General features: G+C 37.5%; 1 protein-coding gene across 4 annotated transcripts in view; it reads right to left on the reverse strand.

Annotated features, from left to right (window-relative positions):
* PI4K2B (phosphatidylinositol 4-kinase type 2 beta) overlaps positions 1-19948 on the reverse strand; it is a 33337-nt gene extending 13389 nt beyond the window's left edge. For 3 of the 4 annotated variants that reach the window (XR_009519577.1, XR_009519576.1, XM_060012735.1), the window contains exons 1-7: positions 19479-19948; positions 10745-10881; positions 8761-8961; positions 8013-8144; positions 6031-6184; positions 4225-4286; positions 1848-1947 (exon numbers count right to left, since the gene is read on the reverse strand). Coding sequence is in view for 2 of the 4 variants with exons in the window: in XM_060012735.1 (XP_059868718.1) it covers positions 1848-1947; positions 4225-4286; positions 6031-6184; positions 8013-8144; positions 8761-8961; positions 10745-10881; positions 19479-19791 (1099 nt within the window). In the remaining 2 variants the exon portion in view is untranslated. Of the gene's footprint in view, positions 1-1847; positions 1948-4224; positions 4287-6030; positions 6185-8012; positions 8145-8760; positions 8962-10744; positions 10882-14270; positions 14496-19478 lie in introns of all 4 variants that reach the window. The other variant, XM_060012736.1, reaches the window with a different exon arrangement.
* Positions 19949-20231: the final 283 nt, after the last annotated feature.

Below are 20231 nucleotides of genomic sequence, written 5' to 3' on the forward strand. Positions count from 1 at the left end.
ACAAACTACAGAGTTAAGTGTACTGGTTGAAAGGATCTCAGATTGGGTAAAAAAAAAAATTCAGCTAAGAGCTGTTCATATGTCATATCAAAATAATGAAAGTTGAAAATAAAAGTATAGAATAATACAGGTAAATACTAATAAAAAGAAACGAGGTACAGCAATGTTACAACAGATGAAATAAGAAATGCCAAAAACACTGCGAGGGATAAAGTGGGATATATTTTACACTAATAAAAAGAACAAGCCAACAGCAAGATAAAACGCCAGGCCTTTGTGCGTGAAATACAAAGCAAGAAACGCAAAAAAATGCAAAAAGAAACTGACAAAATTACAATCACAGTGAACTTTGTCTCTCAAAAATTAACAGATCAAGTGGTCAAAAAATATATCAAGAATATGATTTGACTAACAAGCTTTCATTAGTAGACAGACACAGAACTTTGTGCCTAACCGCATTCTTCTCAAATACAGTCCTTCAAACTGGCCATATATCAAGTTACAAAAGAATTACTAAAAAATTTCAAAGAGCAGAATTCACACAGTTAACATTCACAGATCACAAAGCAATAAAACTTGAAAATAACAATGGACAGTTTTTTTAATCAACTGCCCTAGAAATTTAAAACCAAACAAAATACTTCTAAATTATTCCTGTCAAAAATAAAATCGGAAAGTATGAATATGTAAAAGCAGAACAACAATGCAACACCTAGCCAATCTGTGCTTTAGCCAAATGATACCTAGAAAAAAAAAATATAGGAAAATAAAATAGCACGAACACAACAGAAGAAAATAATAATGGAAAACATAAATTATGAAAAAGAAAAAGCAAATAAACAAACTGGAAACCTGATCAACAGAAGGTCAATTACCTGATAAAAGCGAAAAAAATATATATATAAAATATATTTATATAATTATGTATATATTTTTTGTATATTATATTTATATATAATCATATATATTATATATATGGGTCAATGCTTTACAATAGACAATCTTGGGCAAGTCTAGTGAAAAAAAATCCAATAAGCAGTAGGAATTTAAAAGAGGCATAGTCATAAATACAGAGATTATTTTTTAAATTTATTACATATATTTCAAACATACACAAAAATTTTAAAAACTAGTACAATGAATTCCCATATTCTGAATAACCTAATTCAATTATTCCCAAATTTCTTATAAAATTTGTTTCATCTATCCTTGTTTTTCCTCCCCCTAAGTATTTTAAAGCAAATTCCATTTAATTTCACCCCTAAATATTTAATATGCACAGAGGGGATTTCTTAAATTATAAGAGAATTCTTTAAAACACTTATACGCATAAATTACAACTCAAGATAACATGGATAATTTAAAGCAAAATAACAACGTCTAAAACTGGCTCAAGAAGACGTAGAAAACCTGACCATTAACTGTAGAAGAGACTGGTAAGGCAGTTAAGCCACTACTCACTAGAAAACGGGGAGGTAGGCCTAAATTGTTTTAGAAGTGAATACTACCCAAATATGAAAATAAAATTCTACCAAAATATTAAAATAGATTAATTCCCATATTACATACATTTAAAAACTGGAAAGCTATCAAACTTATTTTACAAGGCTAATACAAGCCAAAAAATCAAAATCAGACAGTTATCCAAAAATAAGCAAACAATACATGGCAAGACCCACAGAGCGTAGTACACATCTTTGCATCCCTAGTGCCTAGAACTGAGCCCTGATGAATGACTGTATTTCACCCAGTTTTTCCTCTGCTATTGTGATATCCATAAATTTCATTCCCTTCTTATTCTGGAAAAGGGGTAACTATAGAATCTATGGAAAGTTCTAAATACTCACATGCTCTCCACTCATCAGGATGTTTAAAAGGAAATGCTAGACCATTATCAATTGCAGCTATTTTAATAAGCGTTTCTTTATCATCAGTCCATTTTGTTTCCTGAAGGGCAGAAAAATAGTCTGTTGATAAAAAAATTTATATGCATATTTCCAAAAGATAATTTATAACAATTATTGAGGTTTAAAGACATTTTATCTGAAGAGCTTATAAAAATAAAGTTGCCAGAAGGTACCAATTTACCCTTTAAGGGAAGAGACTGTCTTAAGAATCAGTAAAAACTTCATAATCACTATTTTTTTTTAAATTTGGTATTACAAATTCATGCATTAATAGTTTCATTTTTTTCCTCTTTGGGGAAGAGGGCTTGGAATTATCAAGACTTTAAAAAGTGTACTTCGGGATAATTTATTGTTAGATACATTGCTTAAATGTATGGTATTTGCAAAATATTGATATTTTTAAGATAACAACTTAAAGTTACCTTATTAAAATCAAGTCTTTCCTACGGTCTCATAGAAATAATTAGTTCAAATACAAAATGCTTCTAAATAAAACTCCTCAATGACCATAGCTAAATATAATAAGGTCCAGTAGAAGGAACTTCAAGATACTCTTGATTACAGAATGTAGGCCATTCCTAACTTCTCCATTCTTCTGTAAGGGAAACGAAGACCTCAGGGACAAGAGACTTTTCATGTTAAACAGTACTTCCTATTATCAAAAAATAGAGGGTTGCCATTATTAAGTGGCCTAGATAAAATAACAAGACGTGAAAAAGATAAATTTTAAATTGAAAGTATTAGAGTGAAGGTCCAAGTGATATATGCCAGGTTTGTTCCTGTCAGTTTATATCAAATATCTCGATGAAAATGCACAAAATACTTAAGAGCAAAAGAATAAGGTTTTCAGTAAAATCCAATTGCTTAAGATATACCAATAAAATATATTTAGGAACTGTTATAAATATGAATATTTTTATATGTGTATTTTAAAACCCATTTCTGCTATAACTGCCATTTATTTTTATTTCTATCATTTTTTTCTATTTACAACTTTATGAGGTATAATTTACACACAATAAACTTTACATATTAAAGTGTACAATTTGACAAGCACTGACAGATGTGAAACCACCCAGAAGTTTCCTTGTGTCCCTTAGCAGTCCCCTCCCTCCCTCTACCCCACCCCAGGCAACCATGGCCTGCTTTCTGTCCCTAGGGATTAGTTTGAACATTCTAGATTTTTATATAAAAGGAATCAGACAGTATCTTCCATTTTGTGTAGCTTCTTTCACTTGGCAGGATTTTGAAATTCATTCACATTATTGCGTATATCAAGCTCATTCTTTTTTTATTGCTGAGTACTATGAATATGTAATTTTAAATTTCTTTGATGAACACGGAAAACTACAAACTTTTAAAGTTATGCAACAGCTTTAAGTGATGAGAATACACAGACTGTAAACATTAGAGAAATTTATTTTTAATCGGTTAAAACTTTCTTAAATGTATAAACTGATTTAAACTAGTAAAATTATTCTGAAAATATCTCTCACGTAAATATCTAAAATTTGAACTTGGGTAGTCAAAGTTGATAGGAATGGATCTAAAATCTATCATTCTGATAGTGTTAAGGGTCTTCACAGTCTATTATGTACATGAAAACCAGCTTCTTATAAGCATTAGAAGTATATTTTTTTAAGTTCAATGGCTATAATTGACAGGTAAAGCACATAGGTTCCATTTTAATTGGGTAATTCTGTATTACCTAATCCTGAGTCATAAGGCTCAGAAAGAAGTGAATTAGTAAAATATAAAAAATACTAGAAGCCTTTCTTTATTACATAAAAGCAAAATAAATATGGTGGTTATACAACAAATTTCCAAAGCCCTAAAAAAAGTACTGAGCTGGGCTTCCCTGGTGGCACAGCGGTTGAGAGTCCGCCTGCCGATGCAGGGGGACACGGGTTCGTGCCCCGGTCCGGGAAGATCCCACATGCCGCGGAGCGGCTGGGCCCGTGAGCCATGGCCGCTGAGCCTGCGCGTCCGGAGCCTGTGCTCCGCAATGGGAGAGGCCACAACAGTGAGAGGCCCGCGTGTCGCAAAAAGAAAAAAAAAAAAGTACTAAGCTGATATCATTCTTCTATACTAATACAACATAAAAAATAAAACTGCACAGAGGTTTTGAAAATAGAATAAAAAATACAATGTAAACAGGTGAAGGAAAGAAAAAAGAGGATAAAAACAGAAAAAGGAGATAAAAACCAAGGATCTAGGTGAAGGAGAGGATGTGATGAAAAATAACATCAAGGAATATTTTACAGAAATTGATAGCGTGTGTATGTGTATATACATATATATATTAAAATCTCCTTACCGTAATTTCATCTTCTTGTTTCTGGTTTTCATATCTGATTAACCAATTATCATTTCCCCTGTCTTTCAAAACAAACAAACAAAAAATCTGTTACTTCATTTTTTTATGGATATCATAGTTTAATACCAAGGGGAAAAATTTAGTCATCACTTTTTGAGACCTTTATTTGTTATCTGTAGCATATGGACATATTAAAGGCTCCAATTTAACACATACAGACTAAAAATACGCATAAATGTTAGCTAACATTCATTGAGATTTACTCTGTGCCAGACATTGTTGTAAGTGCTTAACATGTATTAGTTCACTGAATTCTTAAAACCACTCTGTGGTAGGTACAATTACTGTCAAGAACTCTTAAACCAAGGTTATTAAAAAGGATAATTTCTCTTCACCTTGGGAAAAAAAGCATCTACCCCCATTTCCAGGCAAATTCCTGGATAGGCTCTTACCTAATGTCTCTATAGGAGTATTCTAGATTCTACACTAATTTTTAAAAAAATTGAACTATAGTCGATTCGCAATATTGTGTTAGTTTGAGGTGTACAGCACTGATTCAGTTACATATACATATTTTTTTCACATTATTTTCCATTATGGGTTATTACAAGATATTGAATATAATTCCCTATGCTATACAGTAAATCCTTGTTGCTTATCTGTTTTATGTGTGGTAGTTTGTACCTGTTAATCCCATACTCCTAATTTATCCCTCCTTCCTTCCCTCTCCCCTTAGGTAACCGTAAATTTGTTTTCTATGTCTGTGAGTCTGTTTCTGTTTCGTATGTAGCTTCATTTGTACTATTTTTTTGGATTCCACATATAAGTGATATAATATTATTTTTGTCTTTCTCTGCATGATTTACTTCACTAAGTATAATATTCTCTGGGTCCATCCATACTGCTGCAAATGGCAATATCTCATTCTTTTTCATGGCTGAGTAATATTCCATTGGATTCTACACTAATTTTAACATTAACTTAAGACCATATGATTTAATAAAGGTAAATATAAAAAGGTACATAATGCTTCTCCAGAAACTAATATAAATGAGCAAAGATTTTGAACCAGTGGTTCTTAAGCTTCAGGGTGCATGAGAATTACCTGGAGGATTTATTAAAAACACAAACTGCTGGCCTCATATTCAGCAGGTCTGGGCTGGGCTCCCAGAACTGCATTTGTAACAAATGTCCATATAATACTGACCCTGACAGTCCAGGGAACCACTGTCGCAGATTATCTATTATGTTGGCCAAAAAGTTTGTTCGGGTTTTTCCATAAGATGTTACAACATTTCCAATTTCCAACAGGCTTTGTCCTGTTGCCAAGAAACTCCCCTCTCCCGAGGGATAGGAACTGATTGCTATCACCTGGGCAGGAGCCTGCTCTGAGTCAGAATATCCAGTACGAGATTAATTCTGCCTGGGAGAGTTGGTACTACCCCTCTGTTTTCTAAGGAACGTAAAGAAAAAGTGGCCTCAGGGCTTCCCTGGTGGCGCAGTGGTTGAGAGTCCGCCTGCCGATGCAGGGGTCACGGGTTCGTGCTCCAGTCCAGGAAGATCCCACATGCCGCGGAGCGGCTGGGCCCCTGAGCCATGGCCGCTGAGCCTGCGCGTCTGGAGCCTGTGCTCGGCGACGGGAGAGGCCACAACAGTGTGAGGCCCGCGTACCGCCAAAAAAAAAAAAAAAAAGTGGCCTCAAGACTACTGCAGCAAAATTTTATGTCTTTGATTTGGATAAACAAGAGTTGAATACAATTTGAAAGTTAACAAGATTTGAGTGAACAAATGAGAGAACTTCAGTACCTGTATTTCTGATGAGGTAATCCAAAATAACTAATCTTTCAAACTGTGACTGAAATTGTTTTCTAATATTCTCAGTCAAAGGGTCAGCTTCAAATTTCCTAAGCCAATATTCAGCCTCCTTGTAACCTTCAACAAATAACTGAAAGGAACCAATCTATAATTTTAAGAATTATAGTTAGAAAAGAAAATATAAGAACAAAGAGACTACTTTTTAAAGTTCTCAGCAGTATTGTCATAAAATACTTTACATGAACACAATAAGAAAAATCGAAGTTAACACTAATTTAGATAAGCCACATTTATCAAGAAAACTATTTTTATACACTGATTTAAAATAATCACATAAAGAATACATAGCAAATAAAAAATGCTCAATCCTAGACTTTCAAGGAGCATAGCAGCTATTTTAGGATAACTAAAAAACAAAATACACATGTGCCGTTAAGGTGATATTCTCAACAAGAATGCTGTTTTCTAAAAATATTCATTAACATGAAGTTAATTTTGAAGACCAAATTTTACACCTATCCTGGTTATTTATTTAATAATAGTATAATTTTATCTTACTGAAAAAATACTTCAGGATTCTTTTTACAACATAAGATACAGAAAATGACTTTATTTTTATAGAAGAATGAATTCTTTGACTATGTAGCTTAAAGATCCTGTCATAAATTTTAAAGAAGTAACCAATGAATCACAACCTCTATAGTGGTTTTTTTAAAAAGTCCTTTCCTTGAAGATATGTCTATTTTATAATGTCTATTTTATAAAGTTTTCTATCGCTAAAATTACTAGTTGTTAATGTTAAACAAGTTTTTAAAGACGGAAATACAAATTTAAATAGCACAGGACACGTAGGTAATGGGTAACGTAGCTGGCCTCATAAATATTTACAAACAAATCACTACAAAGAAAACCTATTTAGGACTCCACGCTTTCACTGCCGAGGGCCCAGGCTGGCTCCCTGGTCCAGGAACTAAGATCCCACATGCTGGGCAGTGCAGCCAAAAAAAAGAAATCTATCACTTATCTTAACACTTTATGTTCTTGTTGGCATGAAATTTTAATGATTTCCTAAATGTTTTCTCTAAAGCACTCATAATGAAGTCCTAGTAGTCATAAATACAGAAATAATATCCTTCTTTAGTCACACCTATTTCAGCATATGCAAGGAGTAACAGGCCTTGTAAATTTTTTCAAAACTTCCTGCTTACTTGGAGTACAATACTAAAGACAAGTTAGGATAACCATGCATTTCTATTCAAATTCTTTTATATAGATAAATGCACAGCAACAACAAAACAACAAAATTGCAGGTTAAATATAATTTAAAAATAATAATAATAAAGTCTACTGCTTTTTTCTAGAATGTTTTTCCCATTAACCCTCCCTACCCTTGCTTAGCTAGTTGCTAATCATCCCTTAGGTTTATTTAAAAGTGATAAGAAAAAACAAAATCTAGTATGTATTGAGTAAACTCGGCTACTATCGTTTACTATGTGCCAGGTACTGTATCAAGTACTTGACATATATTTTTCCATTTTATTCTCACAACCCGAAGAGGTAGTTTTTTATTAGCCTCGTTTTACAGAAACTGGGGCTTGGAGAGTAAGGGACTTGCCCAAGGTCTCAGAGCTAACTGGTGGAGAGGGTTGGAATAAAACGTAGGTCTAATTCTCAGCCTGCACTTTCAGCCATTACTTTATAAAGCCTTAGGTGCAGCCTCCTCTTGGCAATTCCCTAGCCCTCCAAAGTGGGTTAAATATCCCTCCTCTACCCTCTCTGAGCTCCCTGCACTTAACCATCCTCAACAGCTTTATCATATTGCGTTGAGACTGCTTGTTACTATAAGCTGTTGAAGATGAGAAAACCGGTTTTACTAATATATATCCACAGTCCACAGCACAGTGCCTAGCGCACAGAGCTCAGGTAATATGTGATGAACTTCGCCCCAAAAAAAGCGCATCGCAGTAACTTACCTTAGGAGGAAGTCCTATCCGATGAAATTTTCTACCTACTTTTGGCACTTTCTCTAAAGCATACTTTTTGCCTCTAGATTTTGCACGGTCAATTGCACTGTAGTTAAATGTCTCACTGACGAGCCAAACCACCTAGAGACGTACAGTTAAAAAAAATGGCTATTAGAATTTGCATTATAGTATTTCTATTCACATACACCATGGAACTCACTCTAATGCTGTAAATTAGCAAAGTTTAACACTATACTAAATGCTCCTGAGAATCTAAAATAGAAAGGCTAAGGGATTTGGCAAAGTTGGTTAAATGGCACACATGTATTTCTTTCTGAGAGAGGCAGCTAAAATTGGCCAGTGGAAGAAAGAAGTAATAGTCTTGAAATGTAGAATTAGGAATGAACATTTCCGGTAGAACTTCAAGTAAAAATGTATAAAGGTCAGAAAGATAGCAGTTTTCTGAGCATATCAGTTATCTCTACCTTCAAAAGAATTTCTAGATTTTTTTCTGCTTTCTAAATGCTCGTTCTTTCTCCTCTTTACGTCAGCATCATCTCAGCTCACCTGAGCAAGAGATACGCCCTTGGATACTTTGTGGATCTACACTAGAATCAATTTACTAGTCATTTGTGACTCTGGATTACAAAAAAAGGGGCTCAACTTTAGGCTCTGGCATTACGAATAATACTAAAGTGTTCACAGAGAAGTGGGCTGTAAATGAGAAGTACATGATTAAAAACAATTTCTGCTTTACCCTTGTTTTTGGTACAATGCCCAGATGGAGCTTTTCATCCACAAGGGAGGCACCAGCTTCGGAAAGGTATCCCTGATTAGGAAGCAGGCAGCCTCTGCCAAAGCAGCAAGGGCAGCAGACCTTATGGACGTATTTGGTCCATTTTGGATTCAGGTGACCATAAGGCTCTTCCGATTTGGGTTTAAACACACCAATAATGTTCTATAGGGGAAAAAAAAAGGAGAAATTTTATTAGACTTTTAAGACAGAGAGATCATAATCCATAAAACGCATTCTGATCATTTTCTACTTCTTCCCACCACAAATTTGGGCATCACTCTTAACTATTAAGAGGTTTAATACCAATAACAGTTTTATACGCATTCTCATTCAACAATCTAAAATCAATAATCCTTTGGGCTAATGGTTTTCAAACCGTGCTCTGAGAAATTCTAGGGAAGGTGAGAGAAGAGGGGAGGGCAGGGCTCTAAGACCCCATCCACTGATTTCACCCATTTTATGTACTGGACTTCCTAGTTAAGAAGGGGTTCCACTGATTTTAAAATGTTTGAAAACCACTGACCTAGGTCAAACAGTGTTATTATTCAATATCTATTAAATACCCCAATTCTATGTTTATTTATTGTCTACTTTCCCAGTAGATGTGTATTCTAAAAGGGCAGGCACTTTCTCTGTTAGGGCTATATCCTAAGTACTGTGTACCTGGTACACAGTAGACATTCAAGCATCTGTTAAATGAATAAATCCAATGACAAAAAGTCATCTCTAAGATACAAAGGAAATGATAGGATATAGTGACATCTATGCTGTCAGATTCTCCTACCTTTAATTTTTTTTCAGTTATTTCTTTATGAACCAATTTTTAAATAAATTCTCTCCTCTTAAAAAAAATTGCTCATGTATGTCTAAAAGTCTATAATCATTATTACTGGTCTGATAAAATACATTAATATTAAATTTAGAAGCTGAATTATCCTTAAACAAGAAATAAAAATCTTACTATATGTATATAACTGTCTTATAGTGCAATAAAGTCTGAGTCACTAATAAAAAAGTCAAGAACAAATTAAGAAATCAAGCTTGGAATAAAGATAGAGAGATTGACATTACCTACATATATATATTTAGATCTCAAAAAAGCCTATGTTTTAAAATATAACTTCAGTCTTTGCAAAAAATATTTGGGTGGAATTATCATCTTTTTTCCTCCTGAAAAAGAGAACTGCTGGCTATGCATCACTCAGAAAGCTTTTAGAAATAATACAGATTTTTGAAAAATTCTAGACTAAGTGGAACAAAGTCCCATATCAACTTCTCTTTTCTGCCTTAGAATTATACTTTGGTTCATTTCACTTTGTCACATTCCAACGCCTTCAAACTTCAGACTGCCCAGGCTCCTTCTCTGGTACAATGCTGGAAAAAATATTCTGAGGGTAAAATAAAACTCTGCTTGGTTACTGTACGGTAAGGACTTGTGAATATAAACCCAACGAATCTACAGCTAAATGTGAATATTCAATAAATACTTGAAACCAAATATTAAAATAATAAAACAGGGGCTTCCCTGGTGGCACAGTGGTTGAGAGTCCGCCTGCCGATGCAGGGGACACGGGTTCGTGCCCCAGTCCGGGAAGATCCCACATGCCGCGGAGCGGCTAGGCCCGTGAGCCATGGCCGCTGAGCCTGCGCGTCCGGAGCCTGTGCTCCGCAACAGGAGAGGCCACAACAGTGAGAGGCCCGCGTACCACAAAAAAATAAATAAATAAAATAATAATAATAATACAGAAAACTATGGCTTAAAATGAATAGCTCAATTTTTAAGCAGTAGAGTGCTTTAGTTAATAGTAAACTGACCTTTATTTCTGAAAAGAAGGTGTAATCAGATTTATTAGGAAAATATCTTCAGAAACTCACAATGACTTCACATTTAAATTAGTGTTTTCCAAAATGTCTGTTATATATAGTAGGTCTGTGAAATTCTCACCCTCTTAGGATCCTTCACGAAGTAACTTCCACTTGAACCTTGAGAGATTCTTTCTGGATAAACTCCAAATTCTATTGCTTGCTCTGCTTTCAATATAACATCAGCAAATTCTGGATCATCCAAGAATGTATTCAACTCTGAAGAACCAACAATTATTGCATTAAGAAAAATCAATGTTAAATAGAATGCTAAGAAGAAGAAAGACCAGCTCTGAGAATGCTCACAATATGGACCTGTAATACTGGATTAGATTATTAGCACTAAAACATTTAGGTACAGAAAAATGCAATTAAGTATTGTTTGGGCTGGTTTGATGCTTTTTTTTTTTTTCCTGTAACCCCACTTCAAGCTATGACACGTGAAAAACAAGATCTCCTATACTGAAATAATCACACTAATGCCTTGTGTTAACTTGAACTCCTCCCTCCCAGTGTTTTTGTTCTTCATCCCACCTCAGCCTCCGACTGCAGTCATACCTCAGATCTGTCATCACTAATACCTGCAATCTCTCCCTACTTTTCACTTTAGGCATCTTTTATTTTTCCTAGTTCACTCCCTCTGGCACCCTGAGTCCAAAAATTCTTCCATCCCACTAGGACGTTCAAAGCACCGATCTACCATATACTGTTCAAGGGTCTTCACCCACTTTGTGTCCCTACTTCCCTCCTTGGCCAGCATAAATTATGGTTAATCATCAAAAAATCACTCTCCTCCTCCCACCCCTCATCATGGTTACCTGGAAAAATCCCAATCCTGGATAAACCCAACTGTCTGCCTATGACTATGCCTATGCCTGGACAGCTAAACTTGACTAGATAAACACAATGCCTGGTGTCTCCCCTTAAATTCATCACCACAGTCCTCAGGTGGACCCTTCATGTTGCCATGGGAGCATACTACATTCCTGTTAAAGACTCAATGCTTGTGTCCCTCAAAACACTCAAAGCCTTAACCCCTAATGTGATCATACAGGGAGTGGGGTCTTTGGTAGGTAATTAGGTTTAGATGAGGGTGGGGACCCCATGATGGGATTAGGCCATGTGAGGACACAGTGAGAAGGTTGCCATCTGCAAGCCAAGAAGAGAGCCCTTAGCAAGAACCTGATCATGCTGGCACCCTGATCTTGGATTTCCCAGCCTCCAGAACGATGAGAAATAAATATCTGTTGTTTAAGCCACTCCAGCTAGGGTATGTATGTCATTATAACGGCCTAAACTAGGATGACTCCCCTAATACACAGACTCTCCCACTCTTCTGGACAACTATCTCATACCCTCCCCTCTCCTCAAATTCCCAACACCTCTTTCCTCTCAGCAGATGATCTTCCTATTTCAAGGAGAAAAGAGAAGCAAGCAGAAAAAACTATCATCAGCCCTCAGCACCGTATCTACCCATCCACAACCTCTGCCTGCCGCCTAGTACTATAGATGGATGATCCAAGCTCTAAGATCAACTCCTCCACTTTGTATACTAGACCTATCTCTTCCTGACTACTCCAGGACATTTCTTCTGCAATTCTTTCCTGTATCAATATTTCCCTCTCTATTGGATCATTTCTACCACCATACAAAGCATGGTGTAATTTTTCTCATCTTAAATCTCTCTTAGCCTCCAAAGTCCCCCTAGATACCCCCTCATTTCTTTGCTCCCTTTTATAGCAGAAGACTTCTATAATTATAGTTACCATCTCCAATTGTTCTTCTCCCACTCTCTTTTGAACCCATTTCAATCACGCTTCTGACCTGACCACTCCATTGATATAATTTTTGTCAGGGTCCGTAGTAACATCCACATTGCTAAACCCAACCTCAGAACTGATCTTCCTTGACCAACACCATCATTTCACCCTGTCGGTCACTCCCTCCTCCTGAAAATACTTTCTTCACTTGGCTTCCAAGACGCCACTTCTCCAAGTTGTCCTTCCATTTCATTAGTTCCTCTTTTTCAGTCTTCTGTGGGCTCATTTTCATCTCCCTGATCACTTAACTTTGGAATGCCCAGGTTCAGTTCATGGCCCTCTTCTCTCCCTCATCAGCACTGATGGCTCCCTGATTTATATCTCAAGCCTGGACTTCTGCCCTGAACCCCAGACTATTATACTCAGCTTCTCCATTTGGATGTTTAGTAGACAGTTCAAACTTTACTGCCTCAAACTCAATTCTTCATTTCCTCTCAACTGCTTCACTCCCAGTATTCCCTGTGTTAGTTACTGGCAACTCCAAATCTTCTAGGTGCTCTTGCAAAAAACCTTGGAATCATCCATGATCTCACACCCTCACCCCCCCACAGCCAGCAGCAAGCTGTGTAGCTCTACCTTAAATGAATATCCAGAACCTAACCACCTCTTACCACCTCCATTCCTTCCATGTGATTCAAGTCACTATCAACTCTAGCCTAGATTGTTACAAGAGTCTCCTAACTGATCTCTCTACACTCAACAGTGAAGGTATGGTAATCCTTTTCAAACGTAAGTCAGGGAATTCCCTGGTGGTCCAGTGGTTAGGACTCAGCACTTTCACTCACAGGGCCGCCCAGTGGTTCTCCATCTCACTTGAAGAAAAACTCTAAGTTCTTATATTGGCCCCCAAGACCCTACCCAATCTCCCCTAACCTCCACTTTATTTTTCTGGTTAGCACTTATCACCTAACATATTATATAACTTATTTATTTTGTGAGCTCCAAGAAGACAAGGATTCTCTCACTGCTATATACCCAGAACTTTTATAGTTCCTGGAACATAAAAGGCATTCAATAAACACTTGCAGAGTTAATCATTTAAATGGTAATTAATCATTTAAAGTGGTAGACAAGCCAAAAATTGTTCACATTTTACTCTGAAAGGCATTTAAGTGCTATTACACATCAATCTTATGAAAATTCAAACTATAAACTTTCCTTAATTTAAAATTTTCCTTAATTCAGACATAAATAAAACAATTATTTACTAATTTTTAAAAGTTTATGCTGAGAAAAATACTACAAAAAGGGCCCTTGGGCATATTTAACCTACTTAAAAGAATAAATAATCCAAGTACCTTGGTCATGTCTATACAATTGATATACTATTTCCAGATCTATTCCATGAAAATTCTTAAGAATGAAGGGAGAAACTTTGTCTTTCTTGTTCACTGTGCATCCCTAGCACCTGGAAGAGGGATTGGCATTTAGTGGGTTCTTCATAAGCATTTAAATGAAGTATTATTTGTGTGGCAGAATATGCCAATAATAATTATCATTAGTCAAATGATATTTCTTCTAGATCAGGGCTCTTAACAAGAAAGAACTTGAAAAGCTATTTATTTCAACTTTGCTCACAGTACTGATGTACTTTCCATAATATATCACCAGCAGGTGGTCTCTGGACCAATGTTTAAACACTTTCAAAGACAGATCACTCCTTTTTCCATACTTTTTGTGTTTGTTTGAAAACAAATATAAACTTCTTTCTTTTTCAGAAATAGGTTTCCTGTAGTTTCACCCAATGTCCCAGACCTGCCATCTGAAGCAAAACAAAATTCTACTTACTCCTCTCTTCCCAGGGATAGCCCTTCAAATAGCTGAAGATCATTTCATGCTCCCCTAAGTCTCCTCTATTCTCCGCCTCCTTCCATATGGAAGTATTTTCAGGCTTTTCAGCATCCGAGTTGCCCTCCTGTTTCATGCTTCAGTTTTCAATGTGCCACTTTAAAATATGGTCTCCAGAATCAAGCAACCCATTGCAGAGAATAGAGATATCTCTCAGTCTTGACACTATACCAAAATAAGAAGCACTCAAGTATTACAATCGTTGTTTAGGAGTCCTGTCATACTAATTCATGTTGAAATGGCTAAACTCTTGGACCCCTTTTGGTCTCTCCCATCCTGTACTTGAGCAATTCTTTTGGAAACTATGTGCAGACTTTGACATTACTATTAGATGTTATCAAATTGCTTTATGGGTTAAGCTTTATGAGTTCATCATAGAACCTGCCTTTGTTACTCTCATGGAGCCCAGGATCATACTCTGAATACTTAATAATTCAGCTTCAACCAAAATCAGATCAGAACGATTCCTAAAAAATCAGCCTGGATGTTCTCAATCTCTTTTTCTTTAACTTGTCCCTTTAATGAGCCACTCTTTCGGATAAATGAGATTATCTCCCTACATGAAAACTGGCATTCTTTGAAAATGGTCTGGATTTACCATCACAATCCAGAAAGGCACTTAAAAGACAACTGGTCCTACCTAACTACTGCCAGAAAAAAAAAAAAAAAAAAAAAAAAAAGACTATATATCAACTATTCTAAAAATCAAAGTAATTATTTTTTAGTAATTTTTCTGATTCATAACTCACAATTACATTCTACAACTTTCTTCATTTTATTTACCTAAATGTGTATTTAGCAATGAGTTTAACTTGGAGAACACACCCTAAAGTTACACTTCAAGATAAATGTGCCATGGAGATTTGGTTTGAAGGTTTGTTGTCATTGTTTGGTTTGATTTTTAATAGCTGAGGGCTTAATTAGCTATATCTTCTTTAAATTTTGTTCAGTTAAAATTACTTTCTCCCTTTTAAGAAATAAACTATGAGATTTTTATTTATTTGTCCCTGTATCAAAAAATATTCCAATTTTCTGAGGAGCATGTGAGTTCTATCTCTGTATACTCTCTTTGGCACTCCTCCAAGAAGCAGTGGCCTTCTAGTCAAGTTCCAGTCCTATTCAAACTCCACACTTTTCACAAGGGATCCAGCCCACCCTCCGAACCTTTGTCCATGCTGTTCTGATGTATATGCCAAGTTTCCTTTCTATGGCTAATTCTTATCCATCCTTCAACTTCATCTGATCACCTTGCAATGCTATAACAAAATGATCTATGTTCCAGGAGGGCAGAGAGCTTTGTTTTGTCCTGTGATATATGCCAAGTGCTTAAAACTGTACCTGGCACATGGTAAACCCTCAATAAATTTGCGAATTATTTATTAACAAACCCTTAACCACACTTAAGGGTTACAGCTGATCCTCTGATAAGCAGAAATTGAAAATGGATTAAGAGAACCCCTTATATAACCGCTTATATTTAGTTTTATATAAGTGTGCATGGTAACTTATCAAGCTCTCATTTTAAATAAATAAATCAAAATGAACTCTTCCTCACCTAAGGGTTGGGAATATATCTTACCCATTGGCCAGAATATTTTCTAAAAAGAAAAGTAGCTGGCTCACAAGTTTGGCAATCTGACCCAAACTGGAACCCTCAGGGGTTCCAGTGCTATTCATCCTCAAGTCTCAAATTGGATGCTATTTCCTCTGCTAAATCTTCCCTGGCCCCTAAATCCAGGGTATGGCTCTATGGAAGCCTTGGCTTTCCCCATCCAAGCACATATATCCTCTGTTAGAACTGTTTGTTTTAATTGACTCTTTCCTTCATGAGGTTATAAGGTTGCATGGGGACAAGGCTCATGACTGGACATCCATTTGATATCTGGCCACCACTGTTTCCCCAAGGCCTCAATTTCCACTGGCACCCCACAGACACTGAAACATTTGCTGAATGATGGATCTCTGCAATAAATGGAAAACGAGAATAAGTGTATTCTAATTATTGGTTGAGGAATAATCTCCAACACACTGCTGCTCACTCCCTTTCAAAAGTTCAGCTTTGGAGGATTGTCAAGATCCACGGGATATCCACTCTTCTAATACCTTCCTCTAAATTAAGCCAGACTATCAGGATCTCGAATCTAGACCCAGCAATACTGATAACACCACCCACTAGAATTACTTCTACTGAAATGAACTTCAGGGAAGTTGTAAGCAACACTCCTGTGAAAGTCATCACTTTTATTACCAAGATATTACTCAGCATATAATCTCTTCTCCAAGAGAATACATGACAGTTTATCCTTGGCCAGTTTTGTTTTGGTTCAAATAACTAGTCTGTTTTAACTTTATGGACAGAGTGATTGTGTTTCTCTCAAGTTGGCTGCTCGGTAATCTTAAATATCAAATTTGTGGGCTGCCTGTATCGAGTGTGTGATGTTAATTTTGTGTACTCTTATTCCGGCCCCCATCTTATTTATTTCATTGCTCTTATTTCCCATTCTCATATTTCTTCCTTACTTTTAAATGATTTTATTTTGTTCGTACATTTATAAGCCACCATGAATCATTAAATGGCTTCTAAACACACACTTTCTTTTACTTTAGAAGCTGTTTGCGAATTCTAACACCATTCTCTAATTGCCAGGCTCTCCAACAAAATTGATAAGTGCCTCTGGTTTATATTAACCGGGACCTTCACTTCACCTCTCTGTGCTTCCTTAAAATGAAAATAAATAAAAAATAGTGCTCACATCCATAGGGTTCGTTATAAATTAATATATGTAAAGCACATAGAACTATGCCCTCTGCACGTACTAACTGTTTTGTGGGTATTAACTATTATCATCTTTACTACTCTTCAACTCACTGATTAAAATGACAACTGGAACAAGGAATGCCACTAATCCTTTTGACATTGATCCAACCACACTATGTTTATGCAGGTTCTAGACTTTGTCACATGTCTTGTTCAAGTAAAGATAACAGACATATGACATTCTTCCACTGGGTAAAGTACATAAAGCTCCTGCTTACATAAAATAGTTAAGCATCATAAATGTTAATACTAATCTAAAGGCAAGAATATCTTGGAACTAGAGAGGTGGCTTCATGGAAATTGGATGGTAAAGGACAAAGCAAGTTAATGGACTCAAAAAATAACTAAACTTAATCATCTAGTTAAATTAATCATGAACTTTCTAGAAGAATGGTTTGAAATTTTAAAAATAGTTTTTACAGTTCAAAACTGTTTTTAAATCCATTAAAAATAAGACCTCCATAATAAGTAAACAAAAGTTAACAATTATTTTATAACACTTGGGGATCTACAGCAAAATGGAAAAACTGTAGGACATGAAAAAACTAGGTTCAGTCTGGCTTTTCCACTTCCTGGACCTTGACCTTGGCTTACCTCTGAAGTTCTATCAACTACTAGTTATTACAGTTTTCATTCATTTTCAGTCTTCACACTCAGGATGGGGGTAAATAACTAACTTGCTGTGATATTGTGAGAATTAATGAAATATACAAAAAAAAAGATCTTAGCAAACTGTAAACTGTGATATAAGTAAGTTACTGCCATTCAAAAGGTTGGAATTCTCTTTAATAATCCATTTGTATTCAAATATTATACTCTATCTCCACTTTGACTTTCTCTAGCCTTAATATCATTTGTTTACAAAACCTCACCTTCATAGAATAAATGCATTTTTAAGGTTTTAGGCTCTTTTAAAATCTAGCTACACAGGTAACTTTGGGTAGAAAAAGGCAAGCTAGCCGAACAAATCTTAGTTACTTCACAGACCAGTTTCTAGGTAATATATACCCATATTATCAATGTAGCTGGGTGAATGTGGATCCATTTGTGATTTGATTGCAAATGCATATTTGTTTGTTCTGTTAAATGTTGTACTGTCAATGCATCCCAAAGCTAACATAAGGGTAGCTAGCCGATCTGTATATTAGACAGGTGTGTTAAAGCTTTATTCATTAAAGTCTGCTTCCCTTGGGCTGCTCTGATTTATTTACTCTAGAATATTTGACCATAAATTCAACTACAACTAGAATAACCTACTCTATCCTGAATTCTTTAAATCGTAGAAGCCCCATTACTGCACTAATAGCAGGACATGTAAAATCTAACCACTCCAGAAAAACTTAAGCAGCATTAATGAAAACTACATTTTCTGTGCCTTTTCTTTAAGCTCACAGGTGGAATGAAACTCCAGGCACAATGCACACATCTCATCATTTAAACCATCCTTACCACCAGCAAGTAGGTGTTATCATGGCCATTTTACAAACTAGCCTGTCTCAGCTCTACCTAGGACTCTTACAAGCCTATTCTATTTTACTATCAAATTAGCCTTATTCGACTCGATCATGGCAAAAAATTCGATTTATCAATAAATATCAATGCCTGCAGTCACATACCTTTCAACATTATTTCAATTATCCTCTCTTTCACCTGAGGCTGTCAGTCTGCTTAACAGTGAAAAATTTTTTTCTTTTTTTTTTAAAGTATAAAAATAGAAATGACTCAAGAAAGGAAACTTTGCAAGAGAGAGAGCAGGTACAGAAATTCAACTGCTTCTGCGCCCTCTGGCTAATGTTACAGTAACAATATTTAACTTCAAAAGTTTTTGAAACGTGTCCTAGTGGCAACCGGATATTCTTGCTCTCTATCTCTCGGCTGTCATCCACCTTGCAAGGTCACCAACTTTCCTGGTAGCTCAGGGTTCTTAACCCCAAACTCAAGTCCAAACTTGACCAAACAACTTACGTCATTTTACAGTGTTAACTTTTCCAAAAGTTTAGGCTCACTCTTAGGGGAGGCCTCAAGGATCAGTGTTTAATGACAACCCCGGGCCTCAGGTGAAGCAGCCTATAGCCCCTGGAAAAGGTGCGAGTAAACGGGGGAGCAGGAAACAAAGGCGAGGTGTCCAAGGTGTGCCCAGCGGCTGACCCCTCGGCCTGTGCGCCGGACCTCATGCCCGGCGAAGAGCCTTTCCTACTAGGCAAGGGCTAGCGGGAGACAGCGAAAGAAGCCGGGGGTAGGGACCCAAGGAGGGGCTTGAATGGGGGTTGAGCGGCGGCGGCGACAGGCGCACTGGCAGGGCGCCGGGGAAGGGAAAAGCCAGATCGCACCTGAACCCACGGGGTGGTTCCGGTCCAGGTTGGTGGGCGAGCTCCGCAGGCACCCCAAACTCAGGGAAGAGAAGAAAGACGCATCCCTGGGCAGCAGCAGCAGTTCCCGGTCACTGGCCTGGTTAGGGGAGGCCGCGCCCTCCTCCCCGACAGCTTTCTCCAGCCGCACGGCGCCCCCCGGAGCGCCCTTCTGCGGCTGGGCCCAGGCGATCCGCGGCAGCAGCGGCTCCCGCTCCTCGTCCTCCTCATCCTCCTCCTCCAGGCTCCCGCCGCCCGCGGACGCCTGCCGCCCGGGCTCGGAGGGCTCCGCCATGGCCTCCCTCTGTGCCTTCCGCGCTGAGACCGACTCAGAGAGGCGAGGCGTCCGGATCTGGCCTCGGCATCGCGGGGAACCGGCGCCGCTGGGTCTGACCGAAAGCACCTCTCTAGCGTGTGGTCCCGCTCGGCGCCCGCCCGGCAGTTGCCCCGCCCGGCCGCCGGCCGAGCTCCACCTCGCGCCCGTCCCGCGCCTGCGCGGAAGGGCCGGGGCGGCTGAGATGGCGGGGCGGGGGGAGCGCGGGGCGCGGGGCGGGGCCGCCACTTGCCTACTAGGGGCCGGGAAGACGCCGGGAGGGGCTGACTTTACTCCTCATTGAGCGAAGGGGTCGAAGTTAACTTACTTCTGCAGAGGTGCCCCTCTCCAGCCCCAATCGGCCTCTCCCTCCCCTGCAGAATTCTCATAGAGTTTACCACAATCTATACCTGTATATTTCT

The sequence above is a fragment of the Delphinus delphis genome, chromosome 5 (assembly GCF_949987515.2).
Source record: "Delphinus delphis chromosome 5, mDelDel1.2, whole genome shotgun sequence".
Classification (NCBI taxonomy): domain Eukaryota; kingdom Metazoa; phylum Chordata; class Mammalia; order Artiodactyla; family Delphinidae; genus Delphinus; species Delphinus delphis.